This window comes from Cryptomeria japonica, chromosome 1 (assembly GCF_030272615.1).
Source record: "Cryptomeria japonica chromosome 1, Sugi_1.0, whole genome shotgun sequence".
Classification (NCBI taxonomy): Eukaryota; Viridiplantae; Streptophyta; class Pinopsida; order Cupressales; family Cupressaceae; genus Cryptomeria; species Cryptomeria japonica.
In genome coordinates this window covers 136,858,192-136,873,920 of record NC_081405.1, presented here as the reverse complement: position 1 = coordinate 136,873,920, position 15,729 = coordinate 136,858,192, and the positions used below count along the sequence as shown (strand labels likewise).

General features: G+C 36.9%; 1 protein-coding gene across 2 annotated transcripts in view; it reads left to right on the top strand.

Moving 5' to 3' along the window:
- Window positions 1–13,744, top strand: part of LOC131065299 (probable magnesium transporter NIPA9) — a 161,205-nt gene extending 147,461 nt beyond the window's left edge. For both annotated transcript variants that reach the window (XM_057999766.2, XM_057999767.2), the window contains 2 exons: window positions 12,306–12,454; window positions 13,086–13,744. In XM_057999766.2, coding sequence (XP_057855749.1) covers window positions 12,306–12,454; window positions 13,086–13,314 — 378 coding nt within the window. In that variant the 3' untranslated portion in view covers window positions 13,315–13,744. The remainder of the gene's footprint in view (window positions 1–12,305; window positions 12,455–13,085) is intronic.
- The last annotated feature ends 1,985 nt before the right edge of the window (window positions 13,745–15,729 follow it).

Here is a 15,729-nt window from a genome sequence, read left to right as displayed (position 1 = left end):
CTCTCCAAGGGTCCAAGGCGAATCGCTCATGTCCCTCACTAAGGGTCCAGAGCGAAAACGCTTAGTGGAGTCATTCCTGACCTTGTTTGGACAAATTGAGACATCAAAGGCATGATGGAGGACAAAATGAACGTGATAGAGCATCCAGACTTGATTAAGGACGATGAAATGATGAAGTATTTGTCTAGAAAGGTAAATTCGCTCCTGTCCCTCACCAAGGGACCAGAGCGATTTTATTCATATACACATTTTTAGACCTTGTTTGGACTCGAACTTTTATTCATGGCGTGTAAAGAGATGATATTTTCCTCAGCGAAGGAAATTTGAAGTGAAAAGTAAAAAGATTTGGCCTTGAGAGCAAAAATCGCTCCTGTCCCTCACTGAAGGACCGGAGCTTGAATTCCAATTTTGCATTATCCTTGCAAGATTTAAGTGGTTTCGCGATTTGAGGAGGTCAAGGGAAGTATGTTTTGCCCGTTGAATATAACTTAAGTACGCCACAATGAAGAAAATCGGCCTAAGTAACAAGTTCGCCCCTGTCCCTCTCCAAGGGACCAAGGTGACTGGCTAGGGCGCTCCTGTCCCTCTCCAAGGGACCAGAGCGATTTTCCCTCAAGACAAGATTCGGGCAAGAGAAAAACAAGTTTTACGTTTGAGGTGGGTGAAGGAAGACGCAATCGATCCGTTGAAGATAATTTTCGAAGCTAGCAAAGGACGAATTGGCTTGTAATTGCAAAAGTGCTCCCGTCCCTCACTGAAGGACCGGAGCTTGAATTTCAAATTTGCACTGTTCTTGCAGGATCAAGACAATTTTATGATTTGAAGAGACCAAGGAAAACATGATTTATCCATTGAATATAATTTGGAAGGCTAACAAAGGACGGATAAGCTTGGATTTGCAAAATAGCTCCGGTCCCTCACCAAGGGACCAGGGCGAAAATGCTTTAAAGTGCACTCATTTCAAAGATCGAATAAATTGAACTCGAAATTCTAAGTAAAAATGCCATCTTGGACGTCAAAAATGAGGTCTTGGACGTAAAAAACAAGAAGTGTGAGGTCTAGAATGAGATCGCTCCTGTCCCTCACCAAGGGACCAGAGCGATCTTGTTAATAGCCATTATTTTTCATGATTGGGCGCCAAATATCCTTCAAATTACATTAAATGCCAGATTCGATAAAACCTTGAAATATTTTTGGCATTTAATAAAAGCGCATGGTATTTAATAATTAATTTTGAGCCTAAAAAAATCGAATTTTTTAATTATAAAGGCATTTAAAATTAATTATTATTATTTTTAAAAAAATAAAATAAAATTGGAGCGCTTGGGGTATTATTTAATGTTTTTATCAAGTCGGCCTCTTCTTTTATTAATTTTTATTTATCTTTTGGCCTATTTTTCCAAGTCGGCCCATGGAAATAAAATGGTGAGCGCTCTATATATTTGAGGCATGTTTTTCATTATTCAAATCATTCACTCATCATTTCAAGTGCGATTTGGAAGAGCAATTTGAGGAGCGAATTTCTACCAGGAGTGGAGACTAAGAAGGGCGAAATTCATCTTGAAGGCTATTGGAGAGGCGTATTTCTTGCTAGATTGGAGGATAAATTCCAGATGTTTTGAAGGTATTTGAAGGCGAATTTCCAGATCTTGAAGAAGCTAGTGGAAGATGGAGTTCTTTTCCAAGCTAAAGGGGGCGCATTTTGCTAAAGGGAGTCTTGATCTACATTTTGCCTAGCGAATTCTCCTATTTTTGCATCTTTTTCTAGAATTAATTCTCAAGTGAAGGTATGGCGTAATCACCTTGGCACCATTTTTGAAGATTTAAATTTTGCTGTGAAAATCCTAAATTAGGAAATGATAACTCAAGATTTATCATGAAATTTCCTAATTAAAATCTTGAATCTTCCTTTTAAAGTTTAATTTTTAGATTTCAAGATATATTATTAATTGTGAAATGTTGTGTAGGTATCAAGATGGCGACTCCCAAGCTCGAAGCATCGACAAGGACGGTCTCCTCAAGGACGATCAAGCAAGGACAAGGACAACCTTCTTCGATCCAGCATCATCAAGATAAGGGCGACCTCCTCCAGCCTAGAATCGACAAGGACGGCCTTCTTGGGACTAACGTCATCAAGGGCGACCTCTTCCAATCCAGCATTCCAAGGCGAGGTACAACAATCATCCTGCAAATCAAGGACACAAGAAGTCAGAGCAAAGGGTTCGTTGAAGAAGCAAGTAGTTCCAGAAGAATTAATTAAAGCTAGCTTCTCAACAACATCAAGTTGAATATCTACCAAGTTACAAGTGTCAGACGAGGTGGCATCCTAGTCATCGCTCATCCAGTCAGTGTGGTCCACCTCAGCATTTCCAAATTCAATGTACCTAACTCATGGAAGGTGGCACAAACTTCGATGTACCTACCCCGGCTATCCATTGGTCAAATTTTCCAGAGAGGACATGTGTCCAAGCAATACAATTTTATCATTGGTCAAGCATTAAATGTTATGTAACGGTTGTAACAAACCCTAATTAGGGTTTTCATTGTAAAATCTTGGCCATTGATCTCGAATTGATCTAAGCCATCGAATTGTATTGAGGGCACTATATAAGCCCTGGCATTTCATTTGTAAAGGATAATTAGAAAGAGTTAGAATAGAAAAGGAGTGAGAATAGTTAGAAATAGTTAGGAATAGTTGGAAGCAATTAGAGTAGAGTAGAGTAGAGAGAGAAGGCAAAGATTGTTGCCAAGATGTTGTTGTAAAAAACTTGTAACTTCATTGAAGAAATGGTGAAATTTATGGGTCGATTCGACAATTTTGCATGGTCTTTATACTTCTCATGTTTGATTTCATGTTATTAGATGAGTGGAAGAAATGTGCTTGATTGATGGTGGAATTCGTATATCCATACTACTAGCAGTTTGTTGATTGCAGACTTGCCTTGTGTAGTCAACTGGAATCATTCAGCTTAAGCTTAACTTCAATTGTCGCTTCTTCATCGATATGCATCAACCCGATGGTGTCTATGTCTGCAGTGATGATTTGAACATCATAAAGCTTTCCTTCGAAGATCGCACTAGCCTTGTGGAGATGGTCCTGCGATGTCAAAACAAGACCTAGTTAGGATTTCATCAAAGATCAATCATTGCTCCTACATTCCTTAGTATTAGGATTAGATTCCTTCCTCGCCCTCATCTTTTTTCCTTTTTTCAAATCTAAGCTAGTGAAAATCCTGTGTTCCAGCAATATTCAAAGCAAATCAGAAGTTCAAGCATCAAGTGTAAGTCCCCTTGTGATTCCAGCAAATCACATCATACCACAGAGAGCTTATCCACACGTAGAGACCCTACATACAAGAACCTTGAAGTCATCCCGATTGATCCTTTTCGCGACATCTTTAGCATTCGGAGGCTTTACTCAAGAGAGGATAAGGTACCTTTAGTTATTTTATTCTGTGTTCGATAGTGTACAAAATACACGTCAACACAACCCTTTCCAGATCTTCTTCTAATTTTATCTTTGACTCAAAGACCGAAGTGATTTTTATTCCATGAAAGCAGTTTGTTTTTTACTATTTTTAATTTGCTAACTACCTTAAATAACTTTGATCTTGAAATATCTGCCTCCTTCCACCATTGCTCTATTAACTCTAATATTTTATCATCTTTCAACCACATTTGTTCAAACTTGAAAGGGCACCTTGTGGGCCTTGTATCTTCTTTGATGGTTAGCTAGACAGGATAATGATCCGATCCATATGCAGGGATAATGTCCGCAGAAAGGGTATAAGGGACTTCCATTAGACTTCCTTTAAGAAAGAATCTGTCTAATTTCTTCGCTATCTTGCTAAAACCTCTTCTTCTATTATTCCATGTAAATGAATCTTTGGTCGTTTTAATTTCCATAAAAATATTTTTATTGATCCAGTCCTTAAAATCAATGGCCAATTGAGGTACTTTTTGGCTCTTTCCCCATTTCTCCATATGATTAGTTATGGCATTAAAGTCCCTTCCTAATATATAAATCTGGTTTGGGAATGCTAGCAAATTTTGATCTATTTCACACCAAACCTTTCTTTTGTCCCTATTTTGCGTTGGTCCATAAACATTGTTCAAGAGGAACTGCAAGTTATTCTTAATGCTCTTCACCCAACCACTCATCCAATTTTCTTGACATCTATCTTTAGTGAAGGAGACAAATCTAGGGTCCCAAATCACTGCAAGACCCCCAGAGGCTCCCATTGCCGAGGAGCCTTCCAATTCCATGACTCCTAGTCTTTTCCTAAATGTATTAATGTCCCCTGTGCTAAGTTTAGTTTCTTGTATTATTAAGATATCAGATTTAGTTGTTGTGATGCAGCATTTCATGATTCACTGCTTGTCATGCCCCTAACATTCTAGGTTAAGAGCTTCATGGCTCATTGGGAAGGACCTTCCCCTTCCCTGCATGAAACATAGAAGTCAGTTTAGTCTGGCCTTTTGTTGACCCATCTATAATTCTCAGTTCAGACAGGGATTTTCTCCCTTTCTTCTTCTGTTGCTTGGCACAATCAGGGGTTGCTTTCCCTGATTCAATTTGTGCAATTCCAAGGATTTCAGTAGCTTCTTCGTTTTCCTCATTGTTTAGTTCTACCATTATTTCCGCTTCATCTATCTTGTCTTGGTCATCCTCCCCTAGTTCCATAATGTTTGCAATTAGTAACTGTTTCTGCAAAGCCACTTCATCCTCATTAGCTATTTCCTCCACAAACCTATCCATAAGTTTGCTAACTACCTCATTGCATATATGATTCATTTCCAAATTAATGTTGTTTCTCATCCTTCTCACCTTCCTCATGCATGGATTCCTTAACTAACCTATCTATTGAAATCCTTTCTCTATCCTTATACCCTTCTTCTGAAGGCATCTAGATATTGAGTGCTAAGGGTATCTTTTCAACAGTAGTGTCCTCATATGCTACATTCGCCACATGCTCATGAGCCTGCAGCCTTATTTGGTCATTTCGTTCTGAAGTTCTTGCTACATCTCTTTTTGGTAGTGGGATGTTGTTTTCCAAAGCAAGGGGTGGTTCCACAACCTCTTCTCTGACCTCAGTCTTTCGAGAGACCTCATTATTAATTGTTGCATTGCCTACTACAAGGGTCTCTAGAATAGGGGGTTTGTTTAGTAGACTTTTACTCACAATCTCCCCTTCTTCTATCTCAGATGGTCTGTGAGGAGGAATGCTAGCTACTACGTGCTCAGATTGATGGACGTTTAAGTTGAGGCTCCCCTTAGACATATTAGAACTAGTGTTGACACTATTTTCCTTAATGAGTGACGCGGTTAGGCTCTTATTTTTATTGACAGAGGGGTTGCTTAGTCTAAATGCAATGTTGTCAAAAACAGGGCCATAATAAAATTCAGGGTTAATGCGGTATCTGACACTTGATGTAACAAACTCTATGGTTTTTAAACGAGTTAAATTAATATCTATGTTAGCTAGAATTTTTAGATCAGAAGTGCGAGTCCAATCCTTTTCCAGGCCTACAAAACCCCCTAGCTCATCCCCAATTTTAAATAGTATTTGAGAATGCATAAGCTCAACAGGTAAATTTCTTAATCTTATCCATTTTGACATCTTTTTGAACTTATCTAAACAAGGGTTAAAATTCGGCTGCCAATCAAAGAATATAAAGTTGTAGCTCTGAAAAAAGACATAGTCCCTAGCTAGCAATTCATGTTTTAAGGCTTCCTTTTTACAATCAATAAAAACAAAATCGTTAGGGAGAATAGTAATACTTACCAGGCCCGCATATGATTGATTCAACCAACATGCAATTGATTCAACGAGTTGTCCATTCCCGCTCCATTTGGCAAAAAGACCAAATTTCCTGCAATGATCCCTCAAGCCCTTGGCGTATTTTTCTTCTCTAATTACTAGATTGGAGTGGTCACTGCCGTCCAAAGGCCTAGGGTTTTCTACTTTTGCCCTGTTTTGCCAAACGCGTGCATCAGACATAGAAAGGCCTAGGGTTTCTACTTTTGCTCTGTTATGCCAAACGCGTGCTTCAAACGTAGATTTCCTGTTGAACTGTCTCGCCTTGTGGTTAAACATATAACTGGGCTCTTGATTCCTAAAATTTTTATGTGGTAAAGGATTTGTGTTTCCCCGAATTTGATCCGATCGGCTAACCTAGCGCTCAGACATATGATTGCTACCGAAGTTCGTTTGACCTAACCCTCTCTACATTTTATTCCCAAGTCGGGAATATGGCTAAGGTGTGTTTGAAGAAGAAGCACCCCTGGGGTTTCGCTGCTCGCCTAGGGGAATCAAATTGGTTGCAAAGGCACATCTAGGGTTAATTGAGGAGATGGGAGCAACCTACACTCGGTTGCCCAGATTTCTTTTTACCTCCCTGCCATCACGATTATTACCAGTTTGATCGACCCTAGCTTGAGCAAGCATTGCCCTTCGTGCTTTCTTGCTCCTAACAACCTGCCATCCATGTGTGTTTTGTTCTTTATATTCAAATCCAGGGTTCAGATTCTGAGGCTGCCGTTCCCTCCCAAATATGTCCAACGCAGAACGGACATGTCTTTTCTCCTGAGAATTTATCCTCAGGGTAAAGGGAGGATGATGGCCCAAAATCTCAAATCTATTCGTAGAAAATCCAGCGCTAGATTGAGGACCTCTCGACTGAGCTCGATAGGGGGCATTGTTTTGATTACCTGCTTTTTTTCAGTAGTTGCGAGCCATTTTTTGTCGTAGGCTTTTTTAAACATTAGAGATGTTTTTTTTGTTGGTCAGGGTAAGAAAATAATATTACTAAATATTATTAATTGTAATCTCTAAACTTTATCGTTTCCTTGTTATAGTAAAATTATTTTTAATTGAAATCTCTTTCTCGTTTAAGCAAATGAAGCATATTTTTTTAACCGCTCTTATAGTTTAACTACTTTTAGCTGAATTAGTTAGTTTTTCATTGTTCTATGAAAAGTAGTTGGTTATTATTTCCTTTCAGCTGAAGTTGATAGTTCTTTGCAATCTTTTTTTTTGAAATGATGAATTATTCACTCTTTTTTTAATTTAAGTTTTTAGAGGTTGTTGCACGAAGCCTCAATAATTCCTCTTTAAAGAAATTGTTTATTTGGACAAGGTTTTTGAAACCCTAAAGAAGACCCAACCTTTTGAGGTTGAGTGGGCGTCCCTTTAGCTCGCCCTTCAAAAGTTGTAGACTTGTTAAGGTTCCTCTTTACGTTTTTGCATTTTGAGCCATGCAATCAGAGGTTTTGGTTTCTACCTGCGCAAGCAAAGGTTCCCCTGTAAGTCACCAAAGTTGTAGAGAGTCTCTACATTTTGAGTCAACAATCTTGAGGCATCAACAAAAACATGATATTATTTTGGCTAGGTTTGTCAGAGCCATACTTTAGAGCAACTTTTATATATTTTATGCAGCCTCAATGTTTTTCTTTTCAGCTAAGTATGACTCCTCTTGAAGTGCGACACATGGCAGCTTGGTGCAAGTTTCCTTGCTAAGAAATGCTTGGTTTCCCCTCATGTAGTGCCAACAAGACACGTGGCGGCCAAGCACGTGTTCTTAAAAATTAAAAATCCAAAAAATCTTTCGAGAAAGGGTCATTTTATATTGTGCCACTTGTCACACAAAGGGCTTGTTGGAGAGGGTACATAATAGTGTTGCGCTATTGGTTGAAAGTTAAGAGAGTTGCTAAGTGGGACCACTGTGGGGTGGAGCATAGCAAGACGCATGTCAACACAACGCTCCTTTGGACCAAAGGAAGATTTGACACCTTTTTGGAGTTGTGCCATCAGTTCCTTTTTGCCATGGTTTCCGTCTAAGGCATGCCATGAGCGGAGGGGAAATAATTGTGAATTCTAATAGCGAAAAAGACTACATGCCTGCCATTTCCATCCATGTGCAGCTAGGAGCCCCAACAAGGTTCAATTGCATCCAAAATCTTTTCCTTGACTACAAAATTTACTAATCTATAAAATGAATGGTTTTTGATGTATCAAGGGTTTAATAGTTTGTAATTTTTAAAGATAATAGAGATATTTGACAGCCGAGGAGACTTAACAAGTGCTTCTCGTGAAAAAATCTGAATGTCTTACTTTGTGCCATTATGGCCTTATGTACTTTGTTCTCCTTCCAACAATGAAGAATTTGTGGCATTCTGTGCTCGTTTATCTAGAATTATTTGTTTCCTATTGTTATTAATTCGGCTTTTGTAATTCATAATACTACAATTATATATATTAGGATTTTAAATCATGCATGTGGTTTTTTAGAATCACTATTGGATGGTGGACAATGGACAGTGGACATGGCATGGAAAGGAAGCACTAATAAATATGCTTGCCACTCACTATGTTCCATAACATTCTAGTTCCCTTTGTTGTATAGAGGAATTGGTTCATTCAGTTAGTTAAGGGGAAGACTTACTTGTCGGTGAGCTAAGAAGTTGGTGGTTGTGCATAGTGCCTTGCAACTTTAGGATTGATAGACTCCAACTACATGATAGGATGTTGATTTTGAATATGCAACACACATTGATGAGGAGGCACATGAGGGGCATGGTCGGGGTTCCATTGGATAAGCCATCTCCTTATATTGGCAATGACAATAATTTTGGTTTAGGTGAAGATGGGGCAATGGCATAGCAGCAATAGATATAGTTGTTTAAATTTTGTCATTTTGTAGTTGCAGCCTTTCAGCCTTATCATTTTTTTGTATGTAAACATTGATAATGAAAACTCAAATAGTTAGACCATAGTTACAAGACTCGGACTTGGCTCGGACTCGGCAAGCTGATTTTTGACTCGGACTTGGACTCGGTGCCTAGACTCAGCAAAAAATTGGCAAATTGAAAAACCCAAGAAATTCAAAGAGTCTAAAGGATTTGAAACCTGTTTCACTTCCCATATGCCCTTTTTATGATTCATTCATGTATTTTCTTATGGTTAGTATTTTGTGTGGTAGAATACAATGTATAAAATTGTTGCATCATTGTGTGGAATGGCACATATATCACACAATGCAGTTTACTTCTTGACAAAGCTGAGCACAAATCTAGAAGAAAAAATTCTACTCTATATTTGGTCTATATGCTTTCTAATGTTTCCAGTTTGACTCTTTTCTTTAAAAAAAAATCATTTTGGAGGGATGAATGTCAATTTGATTCTTAATAAAACAATTTAGATTCTATTCCACACACCATCTATGCAATATGCCTGTCACTTTGATACTAATGGTCCCATTAAAAGTCATAACATCTCTTTTCCCCTTCACAAACTCTGTCTGCAATCAGGCCTGACTTGTGAGATTAACCAATCAATCAATCATGTGTTCCGATGTTGCACTACAATTTCTTACATAAAGGAATTCAACTAGTTCATAAGATTTCTATTCTATTCCACTTCTTCAGCATCGACATAGCTAGAAATAACATTATGAAGTCCTGAAAATACCTTTTTCAAAAACCTATCAAACACTGATGAAAAGAGTTACAAGAGGACATTACTATAGCTTGTACATAATTTCAATAAATAACTATACAGCTTCAAATAAGCTATATTATCCTAAGTTGTTGAATCTTGGGATTTTTTCGGGCGATTCCAGGTACGAAACGTACTGGAATCTTATACTGAAACGAATCTGCTGTGGGTACGTCCAGGGTTTGTGTTTTTAGATGCCGGAATGTTTAGTGATTCCAGTTTGATCTTTTTGATATTCTTAAGACCTACAGTGCTGATTAGTAAACTTAGAACTTATCTATCACGAGATTCTAGTTCGATCTTTTTGATATTGAAAGCTGAATTTAAATTAGTATGTTATGTTTCCAAATTTGAAATTTGTAATGGTTTTGTTTAGCATATGTATTGGTATATGACAAACTAAATTCTATTTTTTAGCTACATATACATACATACATATATATATATATACATACATACATACACATATATATGTGTGTGTGTGTGTGTGTGTGTGTGTGTGTGTGTGCGCACGTGTATGTATATATAAATATATATTATTTTTGTATGAATGTACCGAAAACGTACCCACCCCCCCAAAAAAATTATGCCATACCGGCATTTCCCATTCTCGTACCCAATTCGGCAACTTAGATATTATCTTGATGATAGTTAACTACATTTTCCCTAAATAGTGAACAACAAGCTATTTGACTTTAACCTTGATTACACTTTTAAATTAACTGAAATAATTGTGAATTCCAATGCTGATTTAAACACAATTGAGCTCTAGCATGAATAATTTGAGAAAAGCATCTCCCTCAAATTTACAATCAGCATACTAACAAAAAAAATTGAAATGAAAATATTCAAGAATCTACAGCAGTTACATAGATTATAATCTATAATCCACTACACTAAAAAAACTCACATCTTATAGAAGATTTACTTCTTTCCAAACATTTCATATTCTTTGAGAAATTGTCTTTTGGTTTGAAAAGAAGCATCAGCACAAAATTATACGTGAAAGAATTTCAAGGCGCTCTTGTACTTGTTGATTCTGTGCATCTGTGCCAGATACAAAAACCAGGTCCATCTCAAAGGGAATCCTACTGGATATCTGTTTGGAACTCAAATTAAGCAACCAGAAGTGAACAACACAAAGAATATTAAAATTATATTCTCCTTTTATAACTAGTTTAAGCCTGCTTCCATGTATAGACTTCCAAGACAAATACAGTATTTTCATATGGCAGTATGCACCATTACAATGGTTTTTAATGACAACTTGCAAATGCAGCAGATGAACATCTAGTATTCACTTTAAAAAGCTTGGCAAGCTTGACCTTTTGTCCAAGTTAAAACAAAAATTTTAATTTTTTTTGCTTTATGAGTCTTGCTGGGCATGGCAGAGTCTCTGGCTCGGGACTCAGCGAGTCTGCCGAGTCAGACAGACTCGGCGAGTCTGAGCAAACCCGGCCAGACTCAGCCGAGTCCGAGTCCATGGTCATCTAGACTCTGCAAAGTCGACCCACCTCTGGACTCGCAGAGTCCTGTAACTCTGAGTTAGCCATTGAGATGATGAATATTTGTATGTTGACTGATACTAACTCTCTATTCATCTTATTGTTTCGTGATATGGATATATAATGAATATGGTGAATGTGTTATCATATGAGTATTTGAAATTTCCTATATTTTTTTTTACTATTTGATAAAAAATGGTTGCCTGCAAAAGCCATCCTAGAAGTGCATCCCTTTGTTTCCTACCATCTCCATCCTAGAAACTTGGTGGAACACATAAAATTCATAAATATATACATAGTTGCATCCAAAAAACAAGAATTAGGTTTTAAAATACCACATAGCATTATATAATAAACAAAACCACCATAAAAAGTAAAAATACTTCTTCAATGTCAATTTGTCAAACTCAAATGTCATGATAAATATTTGTTGTTCAATATTAAACTAGTAAAATCAGCAATCAGTGTCATATGGGTCTTCAAAAAGATCATCATTAACAGTAGATGTAGGTAGATTAAAAGAACCACAAGTGCCAATGACACTCACACTAAAAGTATGCTTCTGGCTATACGACTCATTAAAAATGAAGAAGGCTTTGGAACTGGAAGCACCCATGCTAGCATGTTCTGGATCAATGTCTGACTCTTCTGAAAATGAGTTTAAGTTAGAGTTTCAAATGGTTTAGATGACACTTTTAGTGTTAGGGCTTATGTTTTTTCCCATGGGTTCACCAAGGTTCATCCTGGCTGAACCCAACCCTGTTTAACAGGACCAGGGATGGCCCTCCAGGTTGATCTGTCTATTGCCTGGACTGGGTTTGAATTGCACCTGAAGCAGGGTCTATATGCTGACAAATTGGTAACAGAGACTTGTGTGATTTATTATTTATTTTATTCATAACTCCTGGGTTTTAACTCCGGTTATGTATCATTATGAGTTGATATGACTTTTCAGTCATCACTGGATCCAACTAATGTCATACTGATGCTTACATTGATCAAGATCAATATCAATTGTTATTCCTCAGCTTTCCGAATAGCAGGAGTTTTATCCTGCCAATTAGATTCCTGTATGCAGTGCATTATTTGCTATATTGAATATACACATCAAATTGGGTTTATAAAATTGATGGTGTAATGATAATATTTGTTTCCTAATTTCACCTTGAGCAAACAACTACCATCTGTATTCTTTCTTACGAGAAATGCTTATAGTTGTATGTATACTATATGTTTGACATTGTTTTATACATTTTGTGGAGCAACAGTTTTTGCTTTTCAACTTTGATTTTTTTTTTAACAGACAAAAGGTTTAAAGCATGGAAGGGCAATCGTTGTATCCACATGTGCAGCGGTTTCATCTATTGTGACTGGAGTGGTTGTGGGCATGTTTGCCCTTGGTGAAATGTTGCCCGTTGCTCCATTTTCACGGATCTTACTTGTTCTTGGATGGTATATGCTCTCTCACTTTCTGTTCAAGTCGATATTTGTGCTTTATTTTGTGCTTTTTCATGATCTAATTTTGTCAAATGAGGAAAATGTTGTCTGCCAAACCAGTGTTACAATGTCATGGGGTTGCTTTCATGGAGTTTAAAGACGTTAAGGATACTAGTGAATTGTAAACTGTTTGGTTTCTGACATTTATTCTTTACTGCATTTCTATATGCAAGTGAAACTTTTTTTTAGTAGACATCAAACAGATATCAAATGTTTGTCTTAATGAGAAATGCAAATCGATTGTCATTTGGATCAGTGTCCTCACAATCAAATTATGGATGAAGGTACAACTATCCTAATCCAAGAAGCATGGGACAAGTGCAATTAAGTGAATGAAAATGCGTCACAATTTCTAACCCCTCAGAAACCAGAGTCATCACAGTTTGTACCTGTAGGATTTGTATAAGAGTCAACTGTTTGTCTGGAAAAGATTGATTCAATGTGTTGATACTTGTGACAGATGTGCTTTACACTCTAGAGCACACTTTTCGTCACTAATTTTCCACACTAGCTAGTTGGCATTTTTATTCTTCTTTATCAGTGCTTATTATCCTCTGACAATTTGTTGTTTTTTCTCTAAATGCAGGTCATTGATTATTATTGGTGTTGTGGTTCTCATGAGCTCTCACAGATTAACCTTGCTTTTACCGCGATCATTTAGACGACCCATGCATGGAAAGCTAAATGTGCATAAAACTTCCAACCTTCCAAGACCTGGATCGTCAAGACTTTGGGAGTCAAGTCCTAGTACCTTTATATCAATGAGCCCCATGCATCTGCATCCTCAAGCATCTCCAGGAAAAGTGAAAACTTAAATACTGTGATAATTGAAGTCATATTCCTGGATAAAAGGTTACCTCCATATTCCAAGCAGAAAGTATTAACTGACAACATATCTGATTGTGCAAAAATACCTCATCTCATAAATGTTTGGAAGGTTATGGAAATTGGTTTTTTTTATCAGAGTGGATGGTCGAGTTATTGGCAGCGGTGAGTGTCAATTATTCTACTGCATTTGCGTGGAAGCCTTTTCAATGTTTAAAAGAAAATTTATATTTCAGACCTACTTGCCATTTTGGCTATTTCTTCAATAGTAGTTTAATTCATTGAGATATGTAACAGCTCATAGGAAATGCATTCAATACATTTCCTAGAGGGTTGAAAATTTGAAGTTCTTTGTGCCCTTCAAGCTTTTTTCTAGTGGCATAATCCATATTCAATGCATTGAATTTTATATTGCGGGCATCAGATTATAATTATCACCTACTCAAGGGATACCTATGATACATACTGGTAACTTAAACCACATGCATAAACAAAAAAGCTTCAATTGCATAGAGATGGCAAATGTCATGGATTAGTGGAGGAAGCTATACAAAAATTCTAATGATAACCCAAAAGCAATTAGCAGTGGACTTATCAAGAAAGTAAATATTTTTATGTGCCAAACTAAGTGTTGCTTGCACTCTCCAAGTCTTTTGCTCGTGTCATAATCCATATCCAGTGCATTGAATGTAATATTGTGGGTATCAGATCATAATTATCAGAGATTCAAGGGGTACCTATGATACCTGTTGATAACTTAGCCACATTCATAAATGGAAAAGTTTCAATGGCAGAGAGATGGGAAATATGGTGGATTAGTGGAGGAAGCTACAAATACATTCTATTCATTACCAAAAAGCTATTGGTAGTGAATTTATCAATAAAGTAAATGTTTTTACATGCGAAACTAAAAGTTGCTCGTTGGCATGTGTTGATTGGTTGAAGTTTGTAAATCTATTTGGGATATTCAGTATCATCAATTGCTGTATTAACAGGTAGGCAAAAGTTTTAACTTATATAAAATCCTTTTATGGGGGTAAAATCAAACATCTAAGGGATACCATCGATACCTATTGATAACTAAAACCGCATTCATTAATGAAAATGCTTCAATTGCATACAGATGGAAAATATGGTGGATTAGTGGAGGCAGCTGCACATTACATCCATTCTAGTCATAACCTAAAGGAAAAAAATAGTGAACTTTTCAATAAAGTAAATAATTTATATGCCAAGCTAAAAGTTGATTATTGACATTCAAGTTAAGTGGTTGGAGTTTTTTAATATATGTGATATTTGGAATCACTAGTACAGTTTGTGTGTGTGTGTGTAGAATTAAACATTAAATTACAATTTTGGCTACATACAATAAAAGAAAAGATAATAGTGTGTATGGTGTTTGAAATTACGCCCAATAACTAAACAACATAGTTCCATGGGGTTTTTTGAAAAGGGGATACGGATCAATGGCCTAAGTTTGGGGGTGATGGTGGGGCAGCAAGGGAGGGGGTAAGAGCGGCATTGAAATACATATAGTACTTGAAAACATTTTTGTAAAAAGATGTAGAAGTATAAAATTGTGAATGAAGCTTTGGCAAATTAATAAAACTAGATTGAACAACAATTTGTCATACCCTTCATACATTTATTTAGACTTTAAAATAGATTGAGCAACAACACATTGGTGAGGAGAATGAGGCATGTTACAGGCCACACACAATGGGGTATCTTCAATAACATGTGAACTTGGTCTCTTCAAAGGATTTGGAGTATCTTTACTAGTTGAGCTCTTTTGATTGTCTTGCACTGGTTTACCATCCTTCCAAGTTGTATGATAAGGCATATCATGTAATCTCATAAGTCTATCATGCTTTTGATACCCTTGTCTATCTTGAAGTATACCCTTTTCATTATTTGCAACCTTGTAACTAATGTCTTACTGCACTCATGATCTTGTCAAGTTTATCTTCTTCCTTTGGTTGCTTATTTTGATGTACTCTTGGATTCTGCAAAATTTTCACATCATCTATTTTCCCAACCTTACCAGAGCTTTTCTATTATTTTTTATACTCAAGGTCTCCTTAAATGCATCTCTAAGGGTTGGCGGCTCTCTTGATCTAAGTTCACACCCAAACTTTGGGTCATATGCTTACATATAGAAAATCAGACACAAAATCATTTGATCCAAGTGTCGGGGGATTTTGTTCAAAATCTTGACAAATTTTGCATTGAAATCAAAGACCAGCTCATTTTGACCCTTCTAGATTGTGGTAATTTCTAATTTGAATCTTGCATCAGTGTGATCCCCATATTGCTCTTTGAAAACCTTTTGAAAATCATGCCAACTACCTATGTGTGCATTTGGAAGGCTTCTATACCAGTCCCTTGTATCATATGTTAAAGAT